Source organism: Maylandia zebra, linkage group LG9, assembly GCF_041146795.1.
Source record: "Maylandia zebra isolate NMK-2024a linkage group LG9, Mzebra_GT3a, whole genome shotgun sequence".
Lineage (NCBI taxonomy): Eukaryota > Metazoa > Chordata > Actinopteri > Cichliformes > Cichlidae > Maylandia > Maylandia zebra.
The window spans coordinates 27569887-27595915 of NC_135175.1; the positions used below are offsets into that span (position 1 = coordinate 27569887).

At 39.7% G+C, this 26029-nt stretch overlaps 2 protein-coding genes across 3 annotated transcripts in view; both read left to right on the top strand.

The window, feature by feature from the left end:
• Positions 1-114: 114 nt before the first annotated feature.
• prtfdc1a (phosphoribosyl transferase domain containing 1a) lies at positions 115-13487 on the top strand. Of its 2 annotated transcripts, XM_004551866.3 has the most exons (10): positions 115-247; positions 390-478; positions 913-1019; positions 1748-1931; positions 5141-5206; positions 7456-7473; positions 8797-8879; positions 9239-9285; positions 10682-10758; positions 13280-13487. In XM_004551866.3, exons 2-10 carry the CDS (start codon positions 428-430, stop codon positions 13325-13327), a joined length of 681 nt encoding a protein of 226 aa, XP_004551923.3. In that variant the 5' UTR covers positions 115-247; positions 390-427; the 3' UTR covers positions 13328-13487. The 2 variants fall into 2 exon arrangements, with proteins under 2 accessions (XP_004551923.3, XP_076744404.1); XM_076888289.1 differs by lacking the exon at positions 7456-7473.
• A 6527-nt stretch (positions 13488-20014) lies between these two features.
• Positions 20015-26029, top strand: part of arhgap21a (Rho GTPase activating protein 21a) — a 101052-nt gene continuing 95037 nt past the window's right edge. Inside the window, exons 1-2 of the mRNA XM_024803675.2 lie at positions 20015-20412; positions 21102-21357. Of these exons, the coding sequence (XP_024659443.2) occupies positions 21280-21357 (78 nt within the window). The 5' untranslated portion in view covers positions 20015-20412; positions 21102-21279. The remainder of the gene's footprint in view (positions 20413-21101; positions 21358-26029) is intronic.

The following is a 26029-nucleotide window of genomic DNA, read 5'->3' on the forward strand; positions in this document are numbered from 1 at the left end:
GTTAGATTTCTTTCCCCCTTCCCCCGTCTGCAGTGGCCTGCGATGCGGCCACGAGCCAGCACAGCATCACATGAAGCTGATTATCCATGTAAATCTCCACAACCAAAACAACGCTTTCCTTTTGCACAAATGACTCAAGCGTGATCGCACAGCCCATGAGGCTGGCTGGGACTCGTCTGGATGCCTCGCCTTCCTATTTTCCCTCTCTGCTTTGTGAGTGGGCGCTGAAAAGAAGGCAACAGTAACAGTAAGTGATGATTTGTTAACAACAGATTAGAGATGTTGCTCTGGATGTTAGTGAAGGTCGTATTTGAAGAAATGTTTCTCTACGTGTTACCACTTTTGTCTTGTTCAGAAGGAAGTAAGCTGTTTTTGTGTTTTCACTTAAGGTCACTTTCACGTGGATTCACCTATAAGTTGTGCCACAATGTCAGCACTGCTACAGATGGACAATGCAGAGATAAAAAAAAGAATTGTGGTATGTTTAACACCACGTTTAAACATCTATAGTGCTAAAGTATTGTTTGGTAGTTACTTTTACGGCTATTAGAGGCTATTATTCCCGTTTTTGCTACTTAATATCTTTTGTGGTTTTGTAATAAACAAAGCAGTAAAGACGACTGTCTGCTTTCAATTTTAGTTGTTTTTTTTTAATTCAGAGATTTAAAAAAATATATAACTTCCAAATTTTTTTGTTTATCAAGACACACAAGTCAACTAAATGAAACTAAAATGAAAAAGCAAAGCAATTTTATAGTAACGTAAATTAAATAAATATAAATAATTGATTAAAACAAACATCATCACACTATAATGATTGTAGCATATGTATGTATGTATGTATTGTTGTATCTTCCCAGCATATGTTTATACTGCCAATAATCGGTCCTGACAATAATTTGCCTGTCCTAGATAAAAGATGATTGGCCAGGCTACAGTCTGGACCTGTTCACCTATCCTGAGCACTACCATGATGACATCGAGAGTATTTACATTCCACATGGGGTAATCATGAATAGGTAAGAAAGGCCTACAACATCACAATGATGTCATAAAATTTCGTAAAATCACACGCTGCGTGAATATATGTTAAAATGTCACATTTTTACAGCTTATTGACAACAAAAGATTTCAGCCACTTCTGCTCCAATCGTATGGTAAATGGCCTGTATTTGTATAGCACTTTTCTAGTCCCCAAGGACCCCAAAGCACTTTACACAACCAGTCATCCACCCATTCACTCACTGGTGATGGCAAGCTACATTGTAGCCACAGCCACCCTGGGGCGCACTGACAGAGGCGAGGCTGCCGGACCCTGGCGCCACCCAGCCCTCTGACCACCACCAGTAGGCAACGGGTGTAGTGTCTTGCTCAAGGACACAACGACCGAGACTGTTCAACCCGGGGCTCGAACCTTGGCGAACTCCCAACTCTTGAGCCACAATCGCCCCTAATGAGGCATACGAGTAAAGAAAATAAAATACACTATTTCAGAATGTAGCGTTCAACATCACAGGTCAAAGGAGGACAATCTTTGTTTGAGCTTATTATTTTCCCAATACAACATTATGTTGCTTTACAATGACACGAAAACATTATATGCTATCCTAGATTTCTATATTAACAATGCTGACAGCATAAAACATCAAACTAAAAGGCATGAAACATCAAAGGGCTGTTGCCCTTAGGAGGGGGCTGCGATCTCTGAGTGTTCTCATTTGTAGTATGATTTGATTTGCTCTTGCAGGACCGAACGCCTGGCCCACTACATCATGGATGACTTTCGGGATGACAACATGATGGTCCTGTGTGTTCTGAAGGGAGGCTACAAATTCTGTGCAGATCTGGTGGAGTTCATCAAGATTCTCGGCCGGAACTCCAACAAGTACCTGGAGACCCGAGTAGAGTTCATCCGTCTGAAGAGCTACCTGGTGGGTAGTGCAGCAATCTATGAAAAAACTTTCATAAATTGCCTCAAAGGGCATTTTGCCCAGCATCTCCACCCTATGGTGTGACAGGTACGCTGTTAGATTTTTACATTTAATTAATGCTTTAAGTTAGGAATGTTTCACGTAGCTTTGAGCTCTCCATCAAGTCTCAGAACTGGACCTCTTGATTTTAATTGAGGTGTAGGTGCCTATTGGAGTAACTATCTGCCAAATCACATGGCAAAAAGTCTGTAAATGAGTAAAGGTGTAGTAGTTTAGCCATATGCTACTATCACAAATTACAAGACATCTCTGTCTGTGCAATGAACCCATAAAGTTTATGGATGCACCTTGTTAACCAAGCTTGCCACTGTGGGCTGATAACTTGGAACTCCATCATTTCATCCAGATGTGATCACTTCTGGCTGAAAAACAACATGGCAGTAGGTAAACTGAGGATTTACAAACTAATGAACACATGGCAAATGTCAAAACATTACAACATATTACATGCTTTAATCACATCGTCCCATTTTTTTCCTTCTTATACACTCCAGCTCAAATATTAGTGAAATATTCTTGGTTCTAGCTTTCCACCTGGGAGGACTTCCTTTGCAGTTTTATATCAGTCAATTGACTGAATATGTTGTGTAAACAGACGAAGCAAGCAATGTGAGGATTCCAATCTCCTATCAGGAAGTGGAACATGCATTTTTACTGTGCTTTTTTGTTATTTTAACCTTAAATAAATAAAAGTAAAACAAAATCTTAAATGATAATGACCACAATTTTTGCGGAAGCCCTGCTTTCAACGCAGACTTTAGCCAGAGCCACCAGATGTCACTGTTGTTCATGTTTAATGTGAAACATTCACACAGGGCAACTCAAGGACGACTCATTGTGGAGTGACTGCATAGCTCAGGTCATGAAAATAGCAGTCTGCTAATTGGTGCAGCTGTTGCTGCCAAGAAAAACTGTTCATGTCATGATGGAGTCCAACACCTGGAATGCATAAACTGTGGAACGACGCAGCAGTGGTAACAATTATATCAACTGTCGGCAAAGTCACTTGTTTTATTGTGGTGTGTTTTGGCAAGCAGCACATCTGAAAGGATGTGATTTGTTTTTCTCTACATGTGGTCACATTTTTTTAGTCCCTTTTGAGCACGGGGGAGGATTCACTGGCTTTCGTGGAGGTTAAAGCAGCGAGGACAGCCTAGTGATGCTGTGATGTTCCACGATATTAAGAAAATAAGGTTTTTATTTTTCTTAGGGCAAGGTTGAATGAGTTATTTAAATAATACCAAAATAAGTTCAACTTACTAGAGCTTTATTTAACTCTGTGAAGGCTACAGAAAATTAAGACAAAAGTACAAAACTGGCAGAAATCAACCTTAAATCTGAAAAGATATGATGACAAGTTAAGAGACCATACAAAAGTATAATCTTATATTAAAGTTCATCTGATTCCTGATCATTGTATTTTGATGTCAACAACATGGCTTGGGGTAGCGGTTGCTGTTACTGCACTGTAGGACTGTGTGTTTGAGTGATAATGTCATTAGTCAATCTCGCAGATCATGATGGAGACATGTGACCTGCCCCAGGCCAGGATTTTGTCCACGTCACTGCTGCTCTTATCCGAGTGATGCATCTATAGCAGCCCAAGTCTAACTTCAAAGCTTTCATTCTTAAAAGCTTTAAATACCATGCTTCCTCAGAGTTCATATCTTTGTTTATGTTCAGGACATTTTATCTCAAAGACTTTGTGAAATATGTCTCCCTATGTGCAGTTATGTACCACACAGTGGTAACTATATACATATATATATATATATATATCCCTGTATCACTATATCTTCTTTTCTGATGTTCCCATGGTGGCCTGTCTGATGAAGTAAAAACACCTTCATGTTTAAATCCAAGTTCAGCCAGTTCGAGTTCAACCGATCTTGGATTACAATTAAAATTTTTGAAACCACCCATAGCGTTCCTATTATGTTAGCAAGAACGGTATTTTTTTAGTGTTCTTACGCCCCTGTTTTTGCAGGTGCGTCATATAATAGTGATACATTTCATTAAGCTTACTGATCAAGCATTCATTATTTTCTATCCTAACAATTTTGTTTGTAGCATTAGCTAGCAGTTAGCTGTTGATTCATACCATTAGCTAGCAGTTAGCTGTTGATTCATACCATTAGTTAACATATAGCTGCTAGTCTATTTAGAAAAAAAGCTTTTTATTCATAGTTTTAAGAAATTACTGCATTTCAAATATCTGTGTGAATGTTTAGATAATTTTTTATCTAGTGTTAGCTGTTAGCTAATAATTATAACTGTTAGCAAAATATTTAGTGAGATTTTACAATCATTTAATCACTTTAATATACCATATAATTTTATCATTAATGTGTATTTCTTTTCAATGGATATTCTCTACTGCTTATCCATTACTTTTACTAAATTATTATATTTTCTGACCTTTTTTCAAGCCTGTCAGGATCTGTTTGCTTTTTTAACACAGTGGTTCCCAAATAGTGTGCCTTAGATTTTGTGTCAACTAAGCATTTGTGTTGTCACTGTACAAAAAGTAACAAATGTAATTTAGATGTGCTATATTAGAACACATGAAATTCCCTGATTAGAGGCCCTGGTTATTGAAGTCAAATAATCACTATCATGTGTGGAGAAAACCCCGCAAAAGAAACTGTCAAAAGACACTACTGCAAAAGCTACGCTTCACCTGGACTGGGGTTGACAGCCTTCTGCCCAAGTGTATCATTTGCTGAAAGGAGTTATTAAGATACACTCATTCACGCATTCAGACACCAAAAAAGTATCTGATAACAAGATTGATGCAAGTTATATACAAGTGGAGTTTATTGCAGATGTAAGGATCTGTATTCCTGCAAGTTCCTTCATCTGACAATAGCAGCAAATGAAGAACTGCTGATATTCCAGATGACTTAGAGGCCATTTTCTCCAATTATGAGAATGGGTGTGCCTTGAAATTTTGGTGTGGCTTGAGCAAAAACAAATTTTGAAAACCAATGCAGTTAATTGAGGTTGCTGCAAATATCCCTGACTGTAAATCACAGTTAAAGGCAATTTATTGTAATTAACAGGAACCATGGAGTAACAAAAAGGGCAAAAATTACAATTGCTGGGTTGCAAAATAAAAATTAACTGCCCTCTTTTCATCTTCTCACCAGAATGACCAATCAACAGAGGACCTGCACATCATAGGATGCCGAGATCTGTCTTTTCTGCGTGGAAAGGTGTGTGTTTGTAATTAAGCAAAGTCAGGATAATGACATGGGATAAGGATATTTTTACATGCTGTTTTAAAAGAAACTACCCTAGCCTCAAGAGGGAGCTGTCAGTTAATCTGTCTTTAGGTAGAATTTTTTCCCAAGTGATCAAAGTCACACAGTTACATTTGTTAGACTTAGTCTTAGACAAGACCACACCGTTATGCTCTGACTTTTGAGGCTTGCTCACCATATCGTCCTACAGTCTCCAGGCTGGCCATGAATCAGAGATTTCAGGCAAATGAAGAAGGCAGATTTATTGACTGTTTGTCCCTGCTAATCCCTGGCAGGGAGGACTGAGGAGCCTGTAAGGACAGTCTGTGGCATTGTGAGGAATTACCCTGGAGTAAAAAAAACCCACTGATGTTGAATTCTTTAAAGTTAGCTGTCAAAATGTGCTTTAGCTACAATATATTTTCACTTCGGTTAAGAAGGTCAGAGGGAATAAAAACAGAAAATCTGACAGGCACCTTACACAGAAAGCATGAATCATTTGGGGGAAAAAAATGTTGGTGCTCTTGTCATAATTCTTCCTCTGGACGGAAATGTTACACACAAGCCTCCCACAAGTCTCATACATTATCAACAAAACTAATCATCAGTCATCATCATTTCCTCGGCGAAATATTTCTGAGGCTCAGTTCCAATTCGAGTAGGAGTTTCTTTGTGATGATGCCAGCATAATGTCAGCTCAGTGATGTAAATGTTATGTTGATCTGTGAGGTGACATGAACACAGAGCTGTGCCTGAGATGACCATATTAATGATACTACTACTACTTTGATTCGCATCACAGGGGGGCATCTGCACAAAGTTTGGTGCACAGGATGACCCACAGCCAATTAAGTTTCTGAATTTTCCTCTGGCGCCATCGCCGGGTCACTATTTCAGTGATAAATTAACACTTATTCCTTCTAATGGTAATTAAAAGGTGTTACAATATTTAAAGAATAAACTAAGAAAGGTAAAATTGCAGTGGGTCTAAATCAGGAAAATATAGCTCTCCTCCTTCAGGTTAAATCGGGGATGTCAAACTAATTTTTTTATCGTGAGTCACATACAGCTCAGTTTGATCTTAAGTGGATCGGACAAGTGAAATACCTCTTTCTGTCACACATTTAATCCCTGAGATATCTTAATATAAGAAATGGCACAATTTCAACAGCATATCTCAGTTTTTCAAAACAAAAAAATATAAAAATACCTTAAAAGTTCAAAAGTGTATGCCCTCTTTCACATTTTCTAAAGCCATCCAGTGGGCAAAATTGGAGTCTTTGCACGGCCAGTCCTGGTCCACGGGCCGTATGTTTGACACAACTGGGATGGATTTTCAAAAGCCTGAAAACAGAGACTTGAGGAGGTGCAGACAACTAGTTCCCTCTTAGATCACTTGAATCACAAAACGTTAAAAGTTGGATGACCTGAAAGCCTTGTTTGTTCCAACTGGCCATGTACTGAATGCATGCCTCACTGAAATAAAAGCAAAAATCTCAATTAGCAGGTTTCTGACATGTTTTGTCCCCCCCAGAAAAAAAGAAAAACGTTGTAATGTTTACCAGCTTTAACTTGGTAAACATTACAAGTGATTCCCAAGGTTCCCAAAAATGTAATTACAAAAACAAGTCAAAACATCTCATTTACAGATCCTAGGAGAATCATAAAATCCCAGCCAATGATGCCATACACAGTGAAATAATTGCCAGTGCATATTTGTTGCCCAACTGGCTCCATAGTTTGCAGCAGGCAGTAAGACAGGTATGTTGTGCTGTAGTTCTTGTGTTCTTTACTTGTTCCTATTAAGCATTATGCAAGAGTGTTCAGGTGTAGACTGGGAACACTGGCCAGGCGCCCGCATTCTCTGCGATCACTCTCCCCAAAACCATAGATACTCTCCACCGCTCTCACAAAGAGTCCCATACACCCAGCCAAGGAAACAAGAATTCATTTGAAAGTGTGCAGCAGTGAAAGTGTGCAGCTCCGAAGTGACTTTTGCTCACTGTAGACACAGATGTTCATTACTGAGGAGAAGAGAATGAGTCGTCTGTGTTTTTGTTCAGGCGCTAAAAATACTGCCAACATCGCTGCTATAGATACCATCTCTAAGAAATTCAAAGACACAACACCGCCTTTATTTTTGCTTTGCTTGAACAGTATTAAAATTCAAAGGTGACCGTTCTCTAATCTTTTTCTTTCCTTGTTTTTCACATGTTACCAAGAGTGTGCTCATTGTTGAGGTGAGTGTGTGTGTATGTTTTTCTATTTTTGTCGGATAAATCCCTTCAATTAGAACCATTTCTGCCCCCTTTGAGACATCATTTACTTTTGAAAAGTCGTTGTTGTTGTTGTTGTTGTTGTTGTTGTTTATGTCAACGTAGGGGGAAAAAACTCATTCTGTTCCTCTTTGGGATCATGTTCCAGTTGTGAAGGTTTCTGGACTAGATTCAGACACACATAAGAACATGAAAAAAAAGCATGCTCTGATAGCTTCAGATGCAAAACAACGAACAGCTGCTCAATCTCAATGTAATCTTTCTCAGTTATACGATGTCTTAGCTCTTAAATGAATGTAACAGAAAAGTTTTAAGTAACTGGAAATCCTCTCTCAGATGCCACTCATGTATTCATTAATCGCTCATCAATGCATTTACCTATTTCAGTTGATCAATATCTGTGCAAAAGTCTTGAGCTACCCCTCATTCCTTTTTATATTTCTGGGAAAATGGGAAATAGGTGCAGAAATTTATTGAGATTTGTCTAAGCATAAATAAAAATACAGTATATAACACAAAAACAGTCTTTGTACAGTTCTAACAAGCTTGAAAGTCAATATTTGTTTTTTGCTTTTTTCATTCTTCAACACAGTCTGAACTTTCTTGAGCAAGCTTTCTTTTCATTTCTTTAAGTAGTCTTCAGGAATATTTCTCCAGGCTTCAGGAAGCTATTCAAAGACCCCACACTGCTTCTATAATATTGCTAGTGTTCCCCATTCGACCGTGACCATTTCTGACGAGGTTTTAACAAACGCATGGATCAACAGAAGGGTCACATGGATCTCTAAGATCTTGTGTCAAGTCTTTGCTGGATTTTCTTCCTAATTCTTAATGACATGACTTTCAGATTCTGTCCATCTGCTATATGTAGCTTTATGAGACCTGCTTCTTCTTCTTTTGTCCACTTATCAGGTTGGTGTCCTCCTAAGAGTTCTTTGGGAAACACCTCAATTGCATTATCTTTGGCATTTTTCATAGTGAAAAGTGTTTTTGTGACAGGCTGCTCATAAATTGTCTCAGAATTCCTCTGATGGACGTGTGCAAGGACTGAACACATGAAAACCAGCCAATGTCCAAAGGCAAAGTTTAAAAGACCTTCATAAAGCCTGAAAAACTTTAAAAGTACAAAAAAATCTGCCTCCTCCTGGCAAGCAAAATATAAAGAAATCAGTTGTGGCTCAAGACTTTTGCATAGTACTGTATCTTGATCTTTTTTTTACTCTCATATATCCCACGTTCTTTCCTCCAAATCTCTTCCTCTCTTCCTTTGCTCTTCCCTCCCCTCAGGCCATAGTTGACACAGGAAAGACCATGAAGGCCCTTCTGAAGCATGTGGAGACCTTTGAACCCAAGATGGTCAAGGTCGCAGGGTGAGCCAGTCTGTGTTTTCCCCTGTAAAGGAAATGTCAAGCGTGTGACAAGCACAAGAAGATATCACTTGTCCACAGTCACTGCTATCTCGTGTCTGTGGGCTGTTCCTATGCATTCCCGAGATCACAGAAACATGATAAACATCTCTCACACATGGTTCATGTTGAAAGTTTATTTCCTCTGGATTGTGAAAACACTCCAAAAATGTACATTTTTAAAAATATTCAAGTCTTTGTCTTATCACCATGGTTTTTGGACCAATAAATGTCTTGAAATTAAACTGAAAAAGTCAACTTTTTGATATTGCATACATCATTTAACATTTGAGGGTAATTAACGTTATTATTTTGTATTTCAGGCTGCTTGTGAAGAGGCTCCCTAACATGGCTGAAAGTCTGACAGACTGTAACTATGCTCTTTGTTTTAACCTTCGTAGCACCCACACCGTACCCTACTTGCCAGTCTTTTTCATTTATTCTTATTCTTTCACTTTTTTCAAAGTTGAGATAATTTAGCAAATTGTTCGTTATTAGGGAAGTGTCCTGACCTGATAGTCCTCCCATAATTAATCCCAAAATACAAAAGAAGTGTGTGTTCAAGGTGCCTTGCCACATGACACAAGTAAGTGACCTCCTGGAGTTCAGGAAGTCAGTTTTTGAACAAATTAAACAAACAAGATATAGCTTTAGGTTACAAATATTAACTACTGGCTGCAGTCATGGGAAAAAGAAAGTATACTCTTGTTGAACTCTAAAGCCTTGCATATCAGGACAAAATCAAAATGATCTAGTCTTTAGCAGGTTCTGAAATGACCTAAATACAACCTCATATGAACAATCATACATGATCTACGCCACGTCTTTATGTGTAATAGAAAAACTAAGCCAAAATGCAGGAACAGTCGGTTAAAACTAAGTACACTCCATGATTTTTTAGCTTGTAAAACAATCTTTAGCAAGTCATCATTTTATGTGGGATTTTATCAGTCTTTCACTTTGTTGTGGAGGAATTTGAACCCACTCTTCTTTACAATGTTGCTAATGTTGTTCATTAGGATTTGCAGTAATTCGCTTATGCACAGATCTTTACTACATGCCTCATTCACATGCATATTCATATAAGCACTTTTTCCTATACCTAAGCGCTGTGTCTAACATTCTCACACACACACTAACACACTAAAATGGAAGCACTGGAAACACAAAAAGCATCAAAGACAGTCCTTTTATGTCCAAATCAAATGAAAAAACAATTTTTTGAACCAAGCTTTGAACTGTGAACTGGCCTCCTGTGGCTAGTGGAGGTGTTGCAGATTTTCTCACATCATCTTTAGCTTAACTTTTCAGCTCTAGATACTGGTATTTAAAAATAAAAGTTTACAGCAGCTTACAGCAGGGTACTCAGAAGTATTAGCACAAATTTAAAAGTCTGCTACATTAAAAAAGTCACATACCTAGTTTTCTCTTTTCATTTAAATTTTCTTTCTTTGAGTTTAAGCTCTGGGTGTTAGATTTTCCTCCTAACATGTGTCACTTGTTTCTCTTGTTCGCTTAATCAGATGTGATGATTCAGGTGAGACTGCTTCATCAACACCTATCAGTCATCTTTAATTTGAGCTGAAATTTATTTGTTACACCTCATAATTAGTTCAAATAAAGGCATCAAAATGTGTATTTCTAGCTGTTATGTGCGATATCACAGCCACTCACTCCTGGTTTAGTCAAAAGACTAACATGGAATTTTTGTTTAATGTTAAACAAATCAGGATACTTAACATTCGTGTCTGTGTTTGCATTGTCAGATGTTGGATTTGAAATTCCCAACCGGTTTGTTGTTGGCTATGCCCTTGACTACAATGAATACTTCCGTGACCTGAATGTAAGTCTGACACTCCAAAGAGCTGAGAGAAAGGGATGAAAGAGACAGGAGGGGAGAGTAAACATAGTAAATCAAAGACGACATTTCTTTTGCCTGAAACCTAAACTCACCCAACAGGTATGCTCCCCGCCACGAGGAGATTTTACATGTAGGCAAAGTAGCTCAGAGCAGGTGGTTTCTGTCTGTGTTCACAAGGAGGTCTGTGTCACCCAGGACAGGAGTCACTGAATGATATGGATGATAGATTTTTTTACATGTAAGATAAAAATGAATGAAGTATTGTGTCTATTTTTTCCAGTTCCTGATAAACCATAAATGGTGAGTTTACTGGGTTGTATGAAGATGTAACCAACAGACTTGATGTACTAACCCCCCAAAATGATCTCAAACAGCGCTCATTAGCCAACTTGTGAGGTACATTAGTTCAACTGCTTGTTAAAACAAATATCTAATTCGCCAATCACATGGCAGCAACTTAGTGCGTTTAGCCATGAAGCCATGGTCAAGACAACCCGTTCAAACCAAATGGGGAGGAAAGTGTTCTTAGGTGACTTCGAACATGAACATTTTTTCTTGGCACACTTTGGCCCACAGCTCTTTTCTGACACAGTGTACCCACCTTGTGATGACTCCTTTCAGCAGGATAAAATCACCATAATATAGAGTTTAAATCACATCAAACTTGTTTCTTGAACATGACAGTGACCTCACTGTACTCAAGTAGCCTCCACAGTCACCAGATCTCAATCCAAGTTTTGGATTTGGTGGAACGCAATGGCGTCCACATAGAAGTGCAGCTGTCTAGTTCTGCAGCAACTGTGTAATGCTATCATGCCAGTACGGCCCCAAATCTCTGAGGAATGTTTCCAGGAACTTGTTGAATCTGTGTCATGAAGAATCAAGGCACTTCTAAAGACAAAAGAGGTCCAACCCAGTACTAGCAAGAGGTACCAAATACAGTGTACAGTGAGCGTACGTTGTTGTTGAGTCAAGATTCAAACTGTAGCACAAATATTAATCTGAAAAATTGTTCTAAAGTGCTTTAAGTTGAACAAAAAACACAGATTTATCCACTGCTTCTAAATGTTAGGATTAAGAAGACTGCTGTTTTATTTTAAGCTATGTAAAAGTTCCTCTGGAGAATAGAGTGGACTGCACAGCACCAATGGCAGCAGTTATTACCAATGAACTAATATCACAGTGCTTCACTTTACGCAGGGGTTCTAGGCAAGGATAGCTTCTCTGCCCTCCTTTGTTTTCCATTATCATTTATCCTGCTTCAACCTGCTAATTCAAGCATAAAATAAACTGAGCGCTATACCTGCAAAGCCTTCCTCTTCAATATCCAAATCCACACACTATTCACACTTTACAAATATCATCTATCTTTTGCACATTGTTAAATGCACATTTTTAATAGTCACCAAACTACAACCCAGTCTTAAAAACAGCAGAAGATAACCCTTAATGTTGAATTATTCTATACCTATGATAAACTACTTATTTCCAAGCCCCCATCCACTTGGTTCAAATTCCTAGAAACTCCAACCTCCAAATGGCATTACACCACTAAGAGCAGGACACATGGTTACTTACTGTAAGCGCAATGTGCTTAACACAGAAGGTAAAAAATATTAAACCCTGTGTAGGTAACAATGCGTTAAGGTAGTGAAATAAGCTAAATAAATAAGCACTGGTCAGAACTCAAATAATAATGTACATGCATTTTATTTTTGTTCCATGTTTTAATTTGAGAAGGATTACCTCTTCCTGTGCTTTTATATCATTATTCTTTCTGCTGAAGCTCAGCACATGACCCACAATTTATAATTACTCTGTATTTTCCTTGCTTTCTTTAAATTACTACACAAGCATTTGCGCAATCTTTTTCTATCGGTTTATTTCTGTTTACTTTTAGTGGAAATATAGTAAAACATATGGATTATTTAGATTAGTTTTTTTCTTTAGGCTGTTGTTCCTCTGTAAATATTCTCACTTTCTTTTTGATATGAATTCAGTTTAATTCAAGTCTTTCTGAAAGCGATAAGTTCAAATCTATATGGACCCTGCTGTTTTTATCTGTGAAACGTGACCTCGAATTTACCTCTTACTCATGTGAAACACTAAGCTTGACTCCCATAGTCACGTACAGTATGTGCAGCATGCACTGTTTGTACTGTATGGTTGTGTGTGTGGCTCTTGTCCATGTTTGAGGGGGGTGGTATTCGTTATGAAAGTTTGAAGGCGTGTGACCTGTGGAATGTAGAGGTTAGGCTCTGATAATCAGACAGAGTTAAAGCTTACCCTCTTATCTGTCCTCATCCCACAGAAGAAATATGAGTTGAATCCCCAGGACACCCGAAGCTAGATTAATGAATGAGTCATATCTTTGGAGATCACTTTCTTCTCTTTTCAAATTTGCTGGTTTTTATGGTTTCATGCTGCAAATGGAATTTAAAGTTTGTAAAAATGATCGCAAAGCTAATTGTTTTGTTTTTTTTATCACCCCTTGTCATTTCAGCATATCTGTGTCCTCAGCAGAACAGGAAAGATGAAGTACAAGATATGAGAAGACATGAAGCCATTAGTTATACTCAGTTTTACAGCAGCACATATTTCTCTCCCGTTGCTGTAACAATTTGGGAGGGGGGGTTGGTCTTCATTACAATTCAGTGCTGGATGGACACTGTGAAATGTTTTTATGTGTGAATTAAAAGGCATTTAATTCAGTTATTGCCTCATTCTTTATTTGCATGTTGATGAGATTCACACTGCAACAAAGAAAGTGTTAAATAAAAGAAAGACAAGCCGCCCACCAGGACAGGACGCTGGTGACAGATGGAGAGAGCTTATGGACGTTGGCATCCTCGTACCCGGATGACGCCCACAGCATACAGTGGGTACTGCATCTCCACACCACACTGTATCTGCTTGTTTCTGTCAGTGGGGGGTTTTTTTCCTGTGTAAGTTTGACCTTCTCTATATAGGATGATGTATGTGTAGCGTTTGACAGTAGATGTTTTTACTTTCACTTGCTAAAAGTTGCAATACCTTTGAGCGTAAGGCAAAGATGCACAAGCCTGACTAATTAGGAAAAATAATTTCTTGGCCCGTGGGAGTCCACGTGGCCTTGACAAAAGTGCCGTGAAAGCTGGAAACTACAAAATTGTAATTTCAGTGTTACGTTACTTGAGTGACTTTTAAAACAAAAATTCTTTAGCTAAAAGAAAAATGAATTTTTGTTTTCTTAATCTATAAATAAATATGTGTATTTGTATTCAAGTCATATCTGACATTTACATTACTCTCAAGCCAAAACACATTAGCGGGAAACTGTATGTGGCCAACACCAATGAGAAATTTTACCTAACCACATAAAGATTACAGTACCATAACATGTGGAATATTTGTGCTAAAATACTAAAACCATTCAATTCATTTTGATTTGTATAGCGCCTTATCACAACCAAAGTCACCTCAAGGTGCTTGATATTGTAAGGTAAAGGTCTTACAATGATAGAGAGAAAACCCCAACAATTATTGATGACCCCCTATGAGCAAACGCTTGGCAACAGTGGGAAGAAAAAAATACCTTTTAACAGGAAGAAACCTCCAACAGAAGCAGGCTCAGAGAGGCTTTGCCATCTCCCTTGACCGGTTGGGCATGAGAGAAGGCAAACAGGACCTAAAATGAATTATAACTAATGAATAACTACAATAATAAATGAGGAGTGGTGTATAAACTCATACTAAGTCAAAGAGAAACACACAGTGCATCATGGGAAGCCACACTCTCATTTTAAATAAAGTAAATTTTAATTTAAAAAAAAAAAATATATATATATATATATATACAGGAAATGCCCTTAGCTTTAGTGTTTAGTAGCTTGGTCAAAAAAAAAAAACTAAACTAAAAGGAGCATACACACTCAGGAAACGAACTGAGACAAACCTGAATTGAAAGCAAAAGTTCAAAACTAAAGAATAACAAGTCATAAAAAATAGTCCTCAGCCAGTCATAGTTGAAGTGCAAAGCAGCCTTGCTTTCATAAAGGAATTTAACCAAATTATAAACATTTGGCAACCAGATGAGTCGAGTCCCTTACTGAAAAGAGACTCAAATTGTTGTGTTGGGAATCCACCTGCATTTAAAAACGAGACAACAATTATTTGCAAACTTTTGCCACTCTGTCTGAGAATGATTGCAGTCAGTCTGAGTCATACCATAATCAATGGAGACACTTTGTCTCTCACCAGGCGAACTCTGTAATCACCTTCTGATTGAAACTGGTTGCCCAGAAGTTGAACGACCAACAAGCTCAACATCTGGGCAACGCGAGTACTTGTAATCGATGTCTGACGTCTGACATCAAAAATAAAATCGGGTAACCATCAATTTTTCCTACTCATGAGGCCTTTTACTTTAGTGTGATTGAGCCGCAAAGAATCACTGCATATTTATATTATGTATGTATGTTTACTGTCTGAGCTCCTGATTTCCGGAAAAAAGGCTTGCTCTACACTTGCCACATTAAAATATCTGCAGTCTAGAGGAACCTTCTCTACAAACAAACACACACACACACTCATAGTGAGGTTTAAGTCTAAAGGAGTCAATTGTGCGTATCGACAGACAGACCAGAGCACGCTTCACTGCATAGCAAGCACTCGGGGAGTGTTATCATGTGGCTAAGCGCTCTTGATTCTCAATCACCTGAAACTGCAAACAGCCGTCACATCACATAACAGGAATGCATGTATACACGGAGGTATCCTTCGAAAGATCTAAAAAGATTTCTTGAAATCGCATCTCAGCTAAAAGAAGATGAAATAATTAGTGTGTTTATGTTTACTCTTAGTCAGTGTCTTCATCACTTAATGCCGATAACTTGTGACTGCGTTCGCTGTTTCATGTAGAGGCCACCAAGATGTGAAGTGATTCTTGGCTTGAAAGAATATATTAAAAGGAAATTCATTTTTTTCTCATCGTCTCTCTGTAGTAATTCAAAAATCAAATGTGTGTTTTTCTCACATTTTAAAAACATGTTTCCAAGCCAAAGGTAATGATGCGTCTCCAGCTACAAGGCCTCTCCGCATTAAATGACCTGTTAAATGAGTTGCTATTTGGATAATATGAATGAGTGCAAACAAAGGAGTTCTGGGAGGTTTGGAGCACTCAGCTCCTGCATTAGAAAACACTCTCAGGTTTCACAGCACCTTAGCTATTATATTTAGGGGAACACTGGATTTAGTCAGATTTCAGCTCTTGTTTGTGAATCTTGCAGAGGTGTGAGATAAGAAATAGGAAAAACTTACAAATAAATCACACAGCTGTCTGGTTTTGAGCTCTGTGCAGTCTGAGCTACAAATACCCCCATTGTACTGCTGTGTATCCTTATCATAAGACATCAGCACTTGGAGGTAGTTGTTAACTTATCCCAGCGCTAATGCCCTCCTGCGCTGCCCTGGGAACTCGCAGGCCATTGTCCTTCACCTCCATGCAGAGTTTGGTGAAAGGAGGAAGGGACAAAAAGCCTTGTAGGGTTCACATGCTGCAGCTTTGTAGCGCTTCGTCGAGGGAACAGAGGTTGGGGATGACCGCAGAAAGTAGGCTACAGGTAAACTGCGATCAGTACAAAAGGAACAAAATGGGAATTGTGCATTTGAATGGCCACACATCCCTGCATCTGACATATAAAGCCTGTAGTTAGAAACAGCCAGCTGGATAGATTTACATCTCACCAGCACAGCAGATGAGGCATATTTTTTTCCTGATGGCAATTATTTGGCTCTTCTACCATTAGAGGAGAGGTTGACATTTCATGTCTGTTAAATACACAGCCAGCAGTCTGTTAGACTAGCTCTGCATAGGGAATGGAAGAACACAAACATATGCTAATTTTGATGACAAATAAATAAGATACCAGAATTTAACTCACGAAAACCAGAGTACAAGCTTCTCTGTACCATTTTTAGCACATTTAAACACACAAAAAAGCATTTTATATAATAATAATAATAATATGTAGCCAATAATGCACAGCAGTAAGCATTATGTACATTTAAGCAGCTAAGTCATACACACCTAACATGTTTCTTATTGTGGATGGTGTGTCTTGTGTTTTGGCAGACTTAGCTGGGTAGGGTATCTCTGCTAAAGCGTAATTTGTGGTCCTGTACCCCACAACCAATTTGTTGTTTATGAAATCAGACAGCAAGGAGAGGGGTTTCCACCCACCATTTCCACCCACTACCCAACATATGCTCACATGTAGTCCTCCAAAAACCCAAGTGCACATTGCCAAGTAGGCCAGAATAGGGAAGCGAGTGACACCAGACCTTCTTGACCCTCAAGAGTGTTTTTTCCACATTCGCTGTACACTGCCTCCATCAACAACAAAGCTCTCCTCGGGTAGATGGGCTGTACCTGGACTGCCAGCAGATTGCAAACACACAACCTCCCTAATGAGCAATAGATCCACTTTAGATAGCTACCCTGTGGACCTGGATAAGTGGCAGAACACGGATGAGCAGAAAATTGTAATTACGGCTAAAATTACAGGCTTTAAAGGTGTTTATTTCTGCTGTAAAGTTGGGTATTTTAACACAGGAGTCAATGGAGCCCGACTCACTTTTGAAACCAATGTCAAGTGGCCATTAGATGAATTGCAGTTTTTGGCTCTGCCACACTGTCTTCATTTTATCACACATCAGCTTTGGCTTAACAAAAAAACAAAAAAGAACAGAAATTTTGTGAAATACAATCATTGCACAACCTTTTGTTTCTGAGAGCTTGATTAGAAAAATATGTTTGAAACTTTAAATTTCACTAATTAACACAAAAACCTTGTTATTTCTTTATGCTTGCAGATTCAGCTTTAAAATAAATTATTATGTACTGGACTTTTTACTCTACCCATTTATTATATATATGCATAATATTAATTAACAGAATTTGGATCTTAATAAAATACTGCTTCACTTTTACTGACGTGTCTCAGTACACAAATAGAAAGAACATCCTCTCCGCTTCTGTATTCCACTCAGTGACTGGCTGTCCAGTGTGCTTGATAGATTGACTGCCGCTGACTTTCGTCCAGTCATCAAACTGCGTGCCAGATCCACTTACACAACCTGGAGTAGGGAGTGATCCTCATCCTCTTAAACTCTCAAACTCTGCTACAGCTTAAAAAAATCCTTAATGAAGTTATATATGCCATGTCTGATGAATGTAAACCTTGCCCAAAGATTGTTTATGCCTCATGGGTTGTTGAGAACCTATTTTACATACACTCAGCATGCTGTGCTGGAAAGACGTTTCCACCTGTCCTAATCCTAACGCTGCTGGGCTTTGAACTTGGGCTTCATGTGATGTACTAATCCAGCCAAGCATTTTGCTGCCACGAGAGAGCTGGTAATCTCCTCTCTGCTGAATGTCTGAGTCAGTCTGACTCTGCAGCGTTTGGCACGATGGAATCAGCAGTGAAAGTATTTTAAACAAAGTTTGAAACCCTGGAAAAATGCAGGGGAGATTTATCTGCTTCAGTGAGATATGAAAGAGGTTTCACCCACTCGAATACAGCAGCCTGCAGACTTTCTACAAGCTCTCAATGAGCTTTGTTCATTGATCTAAAATCCTCTGTCCTCACCATTCATAAAAACAGAACTGCGTGCACTCAATGTGTTGTGCACGTCAGAGTCTGCAGTGTTGAAGTAACTGAAGTGGAGGGAAAGCCCCACGTAAACAGAAACCAGTAAAACGTTTTATTTTTTATTTTATAGTTTTCTGGAGAATTTTTATGCACACGTGTGATTCATAGAGAAGCAGATTGTGGGTTGTTTGTGTGGGAAAATACTCCACCTCCAACTGAGTTTTGTCTCTGATGCAGAATAACACTTGATGTCAACTGCATTGAATAATGTGGCACGGGTTCAGTAAACAAATTAAATGAATATGAACCTCATGTTTACCATCACATAATGCAAGAGTCTCACTTGAATCATTTTAAAGTTCCCCATTGTCTGAATGAGGGTGCACCGGCTCTTTAGACAATAGAGATGCTCTCTGAAACCGGGGAAACCTCACCACAGTATGGGTGAAAAGAGTCCTATTGTCCTATCTTCTATTGTGCTGCTGGAGTAGCCTGCAAACAGAACACTGTCAGTCTTTGTCTTTGTCCGGATCAGCTGGGCATCCCTGTTTTTTCATGCTCTGCGGAGCCCCATGTGGCTGCCATGCCCTACATGTCACCGTAATAAAGTTAAGGACACTGCTGTTACAGTTGATAATGGAAAGGCAAATATGTTAGAAGCTCGGCATATGTGTAGCCCTCAAGCCTTTTTCCCCCCTCAGTATTTACAATGATGTTCTTGTGATTTCATTTGCTGTCTTTAAAAGGCTTAAATGGCTTATTGACACAGTAAGTGCTGATTAGCAAATGACTAGCTGTTTATTCTGTGAGTGTATAGTTGTCCCTGTCATTGTCACGAATGCCGATCATTAGTCATCAGTATTGGAAGATGATTTAAAAAGGGGTGGGAGGGTAAGGAGTTCAGTACTTCGGTAATTTTCAGATAAGCAGATTGACAATACGTATAAAGCACTAAAGCAAAAATAAAGTGCTAAAGTACTTAAGATTAGGAAACCACTTGAGAAGCCCCTCTTTTATTTATTGATTCATTCATTTATTTAAATTTTCCATTACTGAATTTAAAAAGACAATCTCAGTCATGTAAAAACATGAAGCTGTATTTGAATATAAAAGTGGTAACATAGTAACAAGCCTGTTCAAACAAAGAGTAAAGCTTCTGTTCTCAAATTTATTTTGAGTTTAAATGAAAAAGTGTTATCAGAAAAACTACATCAGAAGATTTATAAGGAGTATGTATAGTACTTTGAAATTATTTTTCAGTGTGTACAACATGTTATGCTTTAATAAAAATTAACTGGAAAATTAATTAGAAAAAAAATATATGGGTAAAAAATATATTTTGTTCATAGACTGGGGTAAGAAATACCGTACACACCGGAATACAAACTTAGTGTAACATAAAATACTATAGTAACAATGTAGCAAATAATAGTTTTCATCCAGTAACCAGAATGAACCAGCTTCTACCTTTTACTGAAATTGTTATGTAACAATGCTTTCCATTGGCCCGCTTTAAAATTCCAAATTTAAACTGATCACCTGATTGGGTTTCCACCAGCGGGAAGGCAAGGCCGAGGGGCGGAGCTTTGTGCTGGTCCGGAGATTCGTCAATCTATGTACAGATTGTCGCGCCGCCAACCGGGACCACATAGGAGTACACGTTACTTTTTTGTCTCTATTTGGAGAAATTTAACATCGAAGTGAAACACGCAAATGAGTGGAAATGAATGAGGTTTAATTTTCGTCGGGTCTCCCTTACGGAGAAATGTACACTGAAGGGCGTTTTCCGTATTTTTTCCAGTGTGTTTTTCCTAACAGGTAGTGAGCCTGAGCGCTCAGTCAGTGCAGCTCTGTAAGGAGACTGAATATCCCGCTTTGTAATCTCTTGACAGCCTTTTTAACCCATCTTTGGCTCGACGGAGGCTTGTCTACTCTCAACAGAAATATGGACTGTGTGTTTTTTTTGGATATTTTTGGGCGTTATTTTCTGAATTTGTAATAGGTATGGGTTTCTACTTTTTCTCTTTTTTTCAATGTTCGCATTTATGGCAACAACCTGTCGTCCGCCTGGTTAGTATTTGGCAACAGGGAACCGTATTCATAGCCACAGGGGACGATTTTGTTGTTTAAAGTAGCCGAAAAATAACAAAAATGTTGCTTTTTCTGCAGCCTTTGTGTCATGTGTGAGAGAGAGTGAGCAGCGTATAGTATTATACACGGTGGCTGATGTATTGCCTTTACACCGCAGTGGCATACGTGGGGCTTGATGTGCACTTTCCTCCCCATGGAGTCACGAATAACGCTTTCATTTAACGCGCATATATTTGTGCAGATTATTATTTCAGGTGTGTCTTTAATTAAAAGCATTCGTTTAAAGAAAACAAACCCACTCCCCCTATGCACCTGCCACCGCTCACTTTTAGCTCTCCCTCAATTGAACTAGAGCTAGATTTTAGACAGGTGCTGACTGATTTCCCACTTTGGTATCTGTGTGCTACGATATCACTGTCATATTTCTAATTCTGTAAGAATTTAAGGCGGTATAAAGTCTATTAGAGACGTGTTGTTTTCTATCAATAATGATGCAAGGATGTGGCGTTCAGTGGCTGTAGTAATTTTCTAAAGGCTTGCAAAAGTCTGCAAAAGCTTGACTTAGTTTAACTTTTTTTTTTTTTAATTATTTGTGCGTAGGTTTGAGCCATTGATGGACATGAAGAAGGAAGACGGTGTGGATTAGGATCTTCCCCTACCCATTTTTTCTTTTCTTTTTTCTTTCTTTCTATCTTTCTTTCTTTGGTTTAATCCCCCCTCCTCTCGTCCTAAATGTGGGCTCTAAAGGACTTCTTCCCCCTCTGCGGCTTGGAATGAAATGATGGCAGCACGTTGGAGTGATTCACCCCAGGACAATGAGGAGCGTAAACACAGAGCCATAACTCCATGTGGCAAGGTAGGACTAGCTGCAGGATGGTGGCAGTTGATCATATAACTGTTTATTGAGTGCATCAAAGTTCATTAAGGGCATTTTTTTTCCCCTTCCATATGGACCATCTGTTTTTGACACAATGTGAGTTCTGTGCTGTTGTGCAAGGTGCTTGCATGTGGACTCACTTGTCAGAACTCATCACCTAAAACCTCCAAAGTACCTAACATCATCAGCGCTGTCATATAGAGGTATCATCACTTGCACAAAACCTGGGGCAAAATTTCAGAAGAGGGCAAACAAGGGAGTGTGAGCGTAGCGCACAGCACATCTTTCAGTGTTCGGGTTGACAGGGTTCATCTTTTTTTCTTCACTCTTGCAACTGTTTAAGTGCACAAAGAGAGTTTTATACTTGCGGCACTAATCTTACTGGGTCCTTTGTGTGTCTGCATGCCAAACTCTGATAAATGGCACATTGTGGAGCTCATCCTTTTCCTCTTGTGCGCCAGAGCTTCAGCGGTTACATCATCATAATCATCATCTCGGACCAGCTAGGCTTGAAGCATGTCATAACAGCATTGGACTGGTGGCATGTTTTGGATTAATCCATCATCAGAAAATGGCAACAGTGCTCTCTCTCTCTCTCTGTTTGTGTGTGTGTGTGACTCTAATCCTCTTACTGTGTCAGTACTAGCTGTGGATGGAGGACATACATTTTTGGGAATGGAGTAACTCAGCATCCTAGCAGAGCTGGACTGTTTTTGCAGTGGTTGATGGGGTTAAAAAGGAGGTGCCTGCTAATGCTTTTGGTTTAAAGTGAATCTTAATGAGGCCATCAGGCTGGATTGTCAGCAAACATAGTTTATATGTTGTCTGTAAAAACAAACTGCCATGAGGCAAAACCTTTTCCTTGTGTCTCAGCGGTGAAGTTTTCCACTTGCCTGTTTCTGCAATCTAATAAATGCTTGCCACAACATCACTTAACTCTCCCACACTGCGGAAAACTCCAATCACCATATCCCAGCAAGCTCCCAGCTTCCTTTTTCACTGGAAGTCCGATACTTAGAGCTTTTAATCAGCTGAGAACCACAGCTGATACTCGTAACATGCTCAGGGACAGCCCACTGAATCTGCAGGTTGATACAATTGAAATCTGACTCTCCATCACACCTCTGCTTCGCTGCTGAAGCCGTGACTCACCCATGACTCACCCATGAGTCAGTGCCTGTGTTTAACCTGAATATTTGCAGCCCGGGGCCTGACATATGAGCGAGGCAGGTGTTTTTATCCACCTGATGCCTGCCGCAGACAAACGCCCAATTTTAAAGCTTGGCTGCTTATGAACTGCTGTCTCCTCCCAGGGGTCTAGTGAGAGTGCTCCCGCTCTTCCTTCTCCAGCTTCCCACCCCCACCTCCATCATCTTGGCTTGTAAATGAGGGAGAATTCAGGGGGTGGGTTCTCTAAACCTGCCCCCACCAAACCCCATCCTGCTACTGCCAAAGCAATGGCAGCAACTCTGTGATAATTTAGACACAGCTGCCCGGGTCATTAGGAGAAAAACACCCCACACTGTCTATCCGTCTTATTTGTGTTCTTTTCTTTAGTCGACCTACTGTCACGTTCAGGCTAGCAGGGCAGCTATAAGGCAGCTGAGGCCCTGAGTTGTTTACATCTCAAAGTTCCAGTAAAAATATATTGAAAAGCAAAAGACTACACTATCTGTGAATGTTGTTTTTTTTACTATGGAGTCAGAGTGTGTGTCCTAAATAACCTTTTGTTTCAAGAACAAAACACATCAAACCAAAAAGAATATAAGCAGGTTAGCTCTTGGTTGCAGCTCATGTGTGCATGCATTATTAAATAATACCATATTAGGTGCTTCTGTTATAATAATAATAATAATAATAATGGATTGGATTTATATTGCGCTTTTCAAGGCACCCAAAGCGCTTTACAATGCCACTATGTCCTGTGGACAGACAAATGAAGCAGTTCTCCACCTGCTGTGGGTTCTGGTTAGACCCTCCAGTTTGTGGTGGATCTCTAGAGCAGAACAGGGACTACTGTTCAAAGACCATCTGTATCCATCTGTAGAGGGTGAGCCTCACAGTCAGCACATGAGCGTCTCTGGGCATTGACTTACTTTTGCTCCCAACCTCAATCGTCCACCATAACAAGTTTTTGGCACTACTGTGCTGACTTTTATTCGGACTCAGAGGTTGCTGTCTGGTTATCAACAACCGAACTTTCAAACTAAGAACGAAGGGGTTGTGCTCTAGACGATTAGTCATGGATGGCCTTGGTTTTCTGGGACACATGAGGCAAAAACAGGAAGAAAGGCTAAAATGGCTTTTTTTGGTCCACACGATGACTACTACTGGGAAAAACCTTTCTCTCTCCAAAGCCCTTAAATTTCAGTTTCATTGTTACTTTCGGTGAAGAAAGAATTTGGGTTTCCAAACTAAAGGAGAATGAGAAATTGTTTGTAAAGGATTGGAAACATGTATGAAACTCTCCAGCTCTCCATTGATTGCATCCCTTGTTGAGGAGGAGGAGACCAGTGATGGTGCTCTAAGCAGCGGTGATGCTCTCTTTCTTGGACTAAATATAGCCCTTACTAATTCTGTAAACCCCTGCGCTTTTTTTCTTCTTCCTCACCCGTCCACATGCTTGTCTTTCACCCGTCCTCTATTCCCGCGTGTTTTCTACGATGCTATATTTAACCCGTGGAAAGACGAATGCTGAGAGGGGAAAAATGGAGTCACTGTACTGGAATCGCTGCCTTTTTTCTCCCGAATGCAGTTAAAAGCAGCAAACACGTGAATGTTGGTCAGCACAAGTATCATTTTAGGGTTCAGGGAATGCGACACTGGTCAGTTTCTGTGGAAATTACAGAAAGAGTCAGGTTTTTTTTTTCCAAACAGATACCCAGCTGGACACGTCTTCAGTGTCACCTCCCAACCCTAATATGATTTCATGAAAATGAAATATCTAGCTATGGAGTGCAAAGTCTCCAAAGGATCTAACCGTGTTTGGGCCATGATGTTTTATCAGTCAAAGCAGTGACAAAGGGATGTCGATTTGCATACATCTGAAAAACAAATGTGTCTCGTTGCAGTAGATCAGGCCACTTTTATGTTCTGCAAACAAGGCATTGACTTGGACATGACCTGGCTTCTGATTTAGCACACGCGCACACACACACACACACACACACACACACACACACACACACACATATAGAAGGTGTAATGGGAATAACCAGGAGCACGGTCTTTGAAGGGTTTTCCCATTTGAGAACGCCACTTCTCCCTCGCTCTGGTGATCAAACTGAAAGTGGAGTGCATGTGTGTATATTTTGGCATCTCTTATCGGAATCAAGCTTCCCAGCTATTTTTTTTTTCCTGGAAAAGACAAAAAAGGAAATCTGCATGCATGCTGCACTCAAATCAAGGTCACCCGGGATATGTGTGCATATGTGTGTTGGACCGCACCCGTATCTTTTCCTCTTGTGGAGGGGGTGACATTAACGCTCGGTAAGGCTTCTCCGCTCGGCCACACAGGCCGCAGTCACGCTGGACGCTATTTTTCCATTAGTTAGAAGCACAGACAGATGATTGATGGATGTGTAGGGGGGAAACAAATGGGTGGGAGCAGGAAGCGGGAAGATGAGAGTTTATCCAGTGGAAAAAAAAATACCCCCCTTTCCTCATCTTTTGTTTATTTATTTATTTATTTTTTTGTTGTTGTTGCCAATTGGCTCAGTGTCGTAGCCTCTTCTGCCTGGATGCCCCCGCCCCTACGTAAGATTAAGGGAGGGCAGGGGGGTGGTAGGAGTTTGGGTGGTGGTGGTAGTGGGGGGGTTGCACATGTAGGCAGACAGGCAGAACAGAACCAGTCTAATGCTCAGTGAGCATGATACACTATCCATTACACATGCCCAAGGCACCTCCATCAACACTTGCCCCCTATCTGGCTCTCTTTGGCTCCGAGGCATGACATACACTGCTCAGATGTGTGCTCAGTTGATCTGCATAGCACATTTCTTAAGGCGGTATTCACACTCCTCCTCCTTCATCCTGTCATATTCTACACCCTGCACGCTTCATGAACCACAGATTATGTAATGCACTGCACTGTGGCTGCTGGTAGATAATGAATATGTGGAACACATACATCGAAAAAGAGCAAACATTTCATATGACCTTTTCTTACATTTATTATTTATTTTGGAAGTGAAGCATATACTGTATAGCTGTTATTCATTAGCAGTGTCTGCGTAGGTTCTCAGTCATCCAGGTCATGGTAATCTAATGAGCTTAAAGTTTCTTGAAGATGTTTCACCTCTCATCTGAGAAACTTCTTCAGTTCAGCGCATTAGCAGTGTTTGTTTTTGAAAGGACCTTATGTAACAGGCTGTTATCAGAATACATATCGTAACCTGTGGTGTTAGTCTGGGTTCTGAGGTCTTGGCAGGAAACCACATTATTTCCTGTTAGCATCAGCAGTGGAAGTGAACAAGGGCACTCTGATGAAGGAATGATTTCATGAATGGATGGCAGCAAAGCCACTGGAAGCTGTTGGAGGTTTATTTAATATGGCCTTTAAAGTGTACAACACCAAACTGAACACAGCTTCTTGATCACAGTCTGGCAGTTGTTCACAGAAAAATAAGTGGAACTGGTGAGGTCAGCGTGA